The sequence below is a fragment of the Babylonia areolata genome, chromosome 16 (assembly GCF_041734735.1).
Source record: "Babylonia areolata isolate BAREFJ2019XMU chromosome 16, ASM4173473v1, whole genome shotgun sequence".
NCBI lineage: Eukaryota > Metazoa > Mollusca > Gastropoda > Neogastropoda > Buccinidae > Babylonia > Babylonia areolata.
The window spans coordinates 20,735,416-20,742,915 of record NC_134891.1 but is presented as its reverse complement, the minus strand read 5'-3'; the positions used below and the strand labels follow the sequence as shown (position 1 = coordinate 20,742,915).

The 7,500-nt window shown below is 45.3% G+C and overlaps 1 protein-coding gene across 2 annotated transcripts in view; it reads right to left on the bottom strand.

The window, feature by feature from the left end:
* Nucleotides 1–1,068, bottom strand: part of LOC143291229 (zinc finger protein 704-like) — a 25,975-nt gene extending 24,907 nt beyond the window's left edge. For both annotated transcript variants that reach the window (XM_076601000.1, XM_076601001.1), the window contains exon 1: nucleotides 385–1,068. In XM_076601000.1, coding sequence (XP_076457115.1) covers nucleotides 385–905 — 521 coding nt within the window. In that variant the 5' untranslated portion in view covers nucleotides 906–1,068. The remainder of the gene's footprint in view (nucleotides 1–384) is intronic.
* Nucleotides 1,069–7,500: the final 6,432 nt, after the last annotated feature.

Here is a 7,500-nt window from a genome sequence, read left to right as displayed (position 1 = left end):
CCTCTCTCAGTCGACAGCCGGTGCACGGGGCGGATTTAATTTGGCTTTTAATGGTTTTGTCTGTTTTTTGTTGTTGTTGTTTGTTTTTTTTTTTGTTTTTTTCCAATTCCCCCGGCGATCACGCAGCACCGCAATGGGACACAACCTCGGCTGTCCTCGGCAACAGCATCGATCGTGACTCGATCAGCTGGCAGCGGCCGGTTTGACCTACTTTTGTGTCCGATTTACGAAACGGAACATCAAACACACACACACACACACACACACACACACTAAACATTCGTCAACAACAACAAATTTGGTTTTCCTGTCATCAAGCTGTCAACAGAAGTTTAAAGCTTAACAAAAGCAAAGCTGTCCAAAGTCGGTGGGTTGCACACTTACTGTTTAAAAGCCGGACTTGGCACGTCGATGTTGTGCGAAACGGCTCGTCGTTTTGGTTCGCTGAGCTGTACATCCGCCAGCTTGGAATAATCTGTCGACAGGTCCACAAGTCTGGCAGATTTCCTGCTCTCCATCAAGCGGACTTCATCCACTTTACGGTTGATGGTGAACTCTTCCCCGTTACTCTGTTTGAGGCTGATGATGACTTCGTCAATCCGCCTATCGTGATGGGCCACAACTCCACACACCTCGCGCCCATTCATGGTCACGAACACTTTTTGCCCATGTTTGAGCCGACCAGAGGGTCCCGTCTGAAACCCCTGGCCGATGATGTCCTTGCCGGTCACATTTGCTTCGAATCCGTCATCGAAATGCACTGTGTACAAAGCTTTAGAACTGGGCGTTTCCTCCGTAGCTTGCGCGCGAATGACTCCCGGGTAATATCGGCCATCTTGCTGCCATAGCGCGCTCACTCGAGTCCCCAGGATAGAACGCTTCGCCAGTCGTTTCGTGCCCGACATGGTGAATTAGGTGATCATCAAACAATCGTGGGTAAACACCGCTGTACAACAATGAAACAGTTATCCTGACGTGTGTAAATCAATTGCGCAGATCGCAGATAGTCGAACTCTTGGTACGAATGGCTGCAGGATGTAAACAAATGCCGGCGAACTGTGTGCCACCGGTTTGTTTTGGTGCTGACGAAGGCGGAGTCGTTCGCTAACGTCAACAGAAGCACGTGATTGCGTATCCCACATTCATTGGCCTACATGATCACACCTCCTCTTTCTGATTGGATAGATTCCCTCTGACTGTCAATCACGAAGTCGAGCAAGGGTGCAAAGGTTGTTGTTGCCACTTCTGCCGGTTCGTAAATTTGTCTTACGCTATCTAAAATCGTGATGGTTAAAGACGATCAGTACCTGCGGATACGTGACATAGAAGATAGTATTACAACAATTAGTTAATCGTGCTTCTCAAGCACAGTAAGTATAAACCATAAGATGCAATCCGTTGGAGTGCTGTCGTCAGCTGCGTTGTTGTCGTTGGTTCTAACTTACATCTTGCTTCCCACATATTTTTGTTCTAACATGAGCTTTGGAATAATGCAGTTCATCTATTTCTTTCAGAATGATATTGATGGTTATGTCTAAAATATTTATTGTTTTCGCTGTTTGGAGATCTTAGAATAAAAGTTTCCTATATTATCGTAATAGCACATCTTTATATTTGTAAACGACATATTCTACTCGGTAACGGGAAGAGCCTTTTAAAAAATCGGTCGAACCAAGGTTTTTATGGTTTTTTTCGCAGCTGTGTGACACTGGCTGTTCTGTCGAACCAGTCTGACTTTCCTCCGTTACATGTTCTGCAATGTTAAATGTTCCGAACTCCTTTGAACACAATGCATTGTTAATATTACTCTTTGAACATGCACGGACACACTAAAGAAATCGATCTGTTGGTTAAGTCAGATATTCGTGACGACCAGTCCTTGATGTACTGACATGGTGGGAAACGTGTTGACTGCACTGAAAATAGAATGCCAATGGGAAAACAAAGTTTTGTCGTCTCAAGTTGAGTGGACGATGAATTCTCAGTCAGGACATGAACACAAGGACATTGAGACATTCATCAGTTCGTTTCATCGGTGCTCGACTTAGCGCGCGGCGCGACTTCACTGAGTGTGTGTTTGTGTGTGTGTGTGTGTGTGTGTGGTGTGTCTGTGTGTGTCTGTGTGTGTCTGTGTCTCAGTGTGTCTGTGTCTGTGTCTCTGAGCCACTGAGTTTGTGTGTATGTCAGTGTGTGTGCGCCACAGAGTGGCCACGTCGGTGTCATTCCACGGCCTAAGGAAGAAATCTTGTCGCGAGGGGCGCGGCCATGCCAGGTTGGTCACTAAACTGAACACACATATTCCCAGTCACTGTTTCCTGTTTAACTGAGCCACACGCCCAACTTGAAGTTCAACTGATGATACATGGTTCGAATGAACCACACTGCAGCAAAACTTCAATAAATAAGATCATGTGAATAAATCAATTGAAATCGTATTGTATAAATGAATAAACTGATGTATCATATTGTATTCAGTATCAATTGTATTGTATCATGTTTTATTAAGTGACCGTATTGTATCACTTTTTGTCACTGGCAACACTGTATTTCTCTGTATGAAATCCTAGCACGTACGACATACTGCATGCTTTCCACCTACTGGGGGAGACCGCGTTGCGGCTGGCGGGCAGTCCAGTTATCAAGTTTTGTTTTTCCAGTCGTCGGCGGCCGGGTCTACCGACGGAAGGTGGATTTTTCCGTTAATGGCAAATGACTGATTGGTTCCCCGGCACTGAGACTGACCACCACTCATGCACTGCAGGCCCCCCGGTATACACTGGAACTCGAACCGGCCTGGATACTAGCTTCCAACTTCGAGTAGTTAGCGGACGCATTACCACTAGACCACCGCTTCAGTATGACTCAGTACTATAAATGCAAGGGGGGGAAAGTCTGACTGTGATCGACAATTGCAATCCGACCTTTCTATACTCACTGTGACTCACTGCGGGCTAAATCAAATTAAATGGGAGCGAGAAAATATATTAAAAAGACCAAGCAAAAACGGAACTTAGTATGTTATCCGTATAGATTTGACAGAAAAAGAGAAGAAGAAGGAACACACACACACACACACACACACACACACACACACACACATATATATATATATATATATATAGAGAGAGAGAGAGAGAGAGAGAGAGAGAGAGATCTGCAATTTCTTGTTATTGTTGTTGTCAGTATTCTTCTGGCATTGCCGTGTTCTTGTATTTGTTCTTTTTCTTGTTTTTATTCCAGCCCTCTTCTTGTTCTTGTTTTTGTTGTCATTTGTTCTTCTTCTTCAGTTCTTCTTCTCAGTTGTATTTGTTCGTGTTCTTGTTTTTCTTCCTGTTCTTGTTCTTGTTGTTGTTGTTGTTCTTCTTCTTCAGTCTTCAGTATCCATTCACGGGCGACGGCTGGTACCCACGCCTATTCACCCACTCTGTGTTTCTAAAAGTACTCGGACTCGGAGGTATTTACCTCCGTGATATAATAATATCTACTCATTTAGATGGTCAGGTATTCCATCTCCCCGTCCCCAGCCCCCCCCCCCCACCCCTCCCCCTCCCCCCACACCCCTCCCCCTCCCCCTCCTCCTCCACTCAGTCCTTTGAAATACGTAGTCTTCACATCAGTCTCAGTCACGCCTTTAATCCTGTACACGATGTATCTCTACTGATATCAGTCCCGGGAACACCGTGGAAAGAATCCTATAATTAAAGCATAGACTCAATCAGAGATTAGTGCACAGTCAGAAGCTGATGCGTGCCGCGGCAGCAGTCTCCGCCGCGCCATTGCGCAACAGCCGTACTACTGAAGTGAACTTGAAAAAAAAAAAAAAAAACGGAAAAAAAAATCATTGGAATGTTTGATCGACCTTTACAGCAGCGTGGCAACAGCAATAGTTGTACTGAGCTGCAGTAGTAGTGGTTGCATAGGCAGTGAAACATAACTTGAGAGAGTATAAGTCACTGAGTCAGTAGTTTCAGTTTCAGTTTCAGTAGCTCAAGGAGGCGTCACTGCGTTCGGACAAATCCATATACTGCTACACCACATCTGCCAAGCTGATGCCTGACCAGCAGCGTAACCCAACGCGCTTAGTCACTGAGGCCTTGAAAAAAAAAGGTGAACAAATAATAGATAAATACATAAAAATAAGTACCTACTACTACTACTAATAATAATAATATGTATAAGGCGCAAAAACTTGATGAAGTCAACTATAAGTGTACATAAATAAATAAATAATAATTTAAAAAAAAACCCAATCGCTGAAATAAATTAGGCTATTATAATCAAGTTAGCCATCAATGACGAAGCACCGGGAACTGCCCCAGCAGCAATAGTTACAGTAGTTCGCCTTGCACACCTGCTTGAGCAATACTGAGCTAGAGTGATGGCCTTGAGGTAACGCGTTCGCCTAGGAAGCGAGAGAATCTGAGCGTGCTGGTTCTTCTTCTTCTTCTGCGTTCACTCGTATGCACACGAGTGGGCTTTTACGTGTATGACCGTTTTTACCTCGCCATGTAGGCAGCCATACTCCGTTTTCGGGGGTGTGCATGTTCTTGTTTCCATAACCCACCGAACGCTGACATGGATTACAGGATCTTTAACGTGCGTATTTGATCTTCTGCTTGCATATACACACGAAGGGGGTTCAGGCACTAGCAGGTCTGCACATATGTTGACCTGGGAGATCGTAAAAATCTCCACCCTTCACCCACCAGGCGCCGTCACCGTGATTCGAACCCGGGACCCTCAGATTGACAGTCCAACGCTGTTAATTAACCACTTGGCTATTGCGCCCGTCAGCGCGCTGGTTCGAATCGCGGCTCAGCCGCCGATACTTTCTCCCCCTCCACTGACGAGGCCTTGAGTGGTCGTCTGGACGCTAAAGTCACTTCGGATGAGACGATAAACCGAGGTCCCGTGTGCAGCATGCACTTAGCGCGCGTAAAAAAACCCACGGCAACAAAAGGGTTGTTCCTGGCAAAATTCTGTAGAAAAAATCCACTTCGATAGGAAAAACAAATAAAACTGGACGCAGGAAAAAATACAATAAAAATGGGTGGCGGCTGTAGTGTAGCGACGCGCTGTCCCTGGGGAGAGCAGCCCGAATTTCACACAGAGAAATCTGTTGTGACTGACAAAAATAGAAATACAGTACAATACAATACAATTATAGAAATAAAACAATGATGACAAAAATGGTAGAGCAGCATCATAGTAGTAGTAGTGGCAGTAGTAGTGGTAGCACTGAGTAGCAGTAGCAGCAGTATTTGTGTATTTACAGGTTACGCATTGTAGCCTACTAAGTTAATTAAGCAAAGTGAGCAACCAGTGAAATTAACAGCAATAACAATGTAGATGATGACTGAAGACACAGTAACAATTACAGTAGCCGGGTAACAGCAGCAGCAGTAGAAGTACAAGTAGCAGCAGCAGCAGCAGTAGCAGTACTAATAGCAGCAGCAGCAGCAGTAGCAGTACTAATAGCAGCAGCAGCAGCAGCAGCAGTAGCAGTACTAATAGCATCAGCAGCAGCAGTAGCAGTACTAATAGCATCAGCAGCAACAGTAGCAGTACTAATAGCAGCAGCAGCAGTAGCAGTACTAATCGCAGCAGCAGCAGCAGCAGTAGCAGTACTAATAGCAGCAGTAGCAGTACTGAATAGCATCAGCAGCAACAGTAGCAGTACTGAATAGCATCAGCAGTAGCAGTACTGAATAGCATCATCAGCAACAGTAGTAGTACTAATAGCAGCAGCAGCAGCAGTAGTAGTACTAATAGCATCAGCAGCAGCAGTAGCAGTACTAATAGCAGCAGCAGCAGTAGTAGTACTAATAGCAGCAGCAGCAGCAGTAGTAGTACTAATAGCATCAGCAGCAACAGTAGCAGTACTAATAGCAGCAGCAGCAGTAGCAGTACTGAATAGCATCAGCAGCAACAGTAGCAGTACTGAATAGCATCAGCAGCAGCAGTAGCAGTACTGAATAGCATCAGCAGCAACAGTAGCAGTACTGAATAGCAGCAGCAGCAGCAGTAGCAGCACTGAATAGCATCAGCAGCAACAGTAGCAGTACTGAATAGCATCAGCAGCAGCAGTAGCAGTACTGAATAGCATCATCAGCAACAGTAGTAGTACTAATAGCAGCAGCAGCAGCAGCAGCAGTAGCAGTACTAATAGCATCAGCAGCAGCAGTAGCAGTACTAATAGCATCAGCAGCAACAGTAGCAGTACTAATAGCAGCAGCAGCAGTAGCAGTACTAATAGCAGCAGCAGCAGCAGCAGTAGCAGTACTAATAGCAGCAGCAGCAGCAGTAGCAGTACTGAATAGCATCAGCAGCAACAGTAGCAGTACTGAATAGCATCAGCAGTAGCAGTACTGAATAGCATCATCAGCAACAGTAGTAGTACTAATAGCAGCAGCAGCAGCAGTAGTAGTACTAATAGCATCAGCAGCAGCAGTAGCAGTACTAATAGCAGCAGCAGCAGTAGCAGTACTAATAGCAGCAGCAGCAGCAGTAGTAGTACTAATAGCATCAGCAGCAGCAGTAGCAGTACTAATAGCAGCAGCAGCAGTAGGAGTACTAATAGCAGCAGCAGCAGCAGTAGTAGTACTAATAGCATCAGCAGCAACAGTAGCAGTACTAATAGCAGCAGCAGCAGTAGCAGTACTGAATAGCATCAGCAGCAACAGTAGCAGTACTGAATAGCATCAGCAGCAGCAGTAGCAGTACTGAATAGCATCAGCAGCAACAGTAGCAGTACTGAATAGCAGCAGCAGCAACAGTAGCAGTACTGAATAGCATCAGCAGCAACAGTAGCAGTACTGAATAGCATCAGCAGCAGCAGTAGCAGTACTAATAGCAGCAGCAGCAGCAGTAGTAGTACTAATAGCAGCAGCAGCAGCAGTAGCAGTACTAATAGCATCAGCAGCAGCAGTAGCAGTACTGAATAGCATCAGCAGCAACAGTAGCAGGACTGAATAGCAGCAGCAGCAGCAGTAGCAGTACTGAATAGTATCAGCAGCAACAGTAGCAGTACTGAATAGCATCAGCAGCAGCAGTAGCAGTACTGAATAGCATCATCAGCAACAGTAGTAGTACTAATAGCAGCAGCAGCAGCAGTAGCAGTACTAATAGCATCAGCAGCAGCAGTAGCAGTACTAATAGCATCAGCAGCAACAGTAGCAGTACTAATAGCAACAGTAGCAGTACTAATAGCATCATGATCATCAGCAGCAACAGTAGCAGTACTAATAGCAGCAGCAGCAGCACTGAGTAGCAGTACTAATAGCAGCAGCAGTAGCAGTACTAATAGCAGCAGCACTGAGTAGCAGTACTAATAGCATCAGCACTGAGTAGCAGTACTAACAGCAGCAGCAGGAGCAGGAGCAGCAGTAGTCGGGTAGTAGTCGTAAAGGAAACTGAACTATGCAGTATAGTCACAACCGTAGTGAATTCATTGACCATTGTGAATTGTGACACAGTTCAAGCAGCAACAAGAGTAGTAGT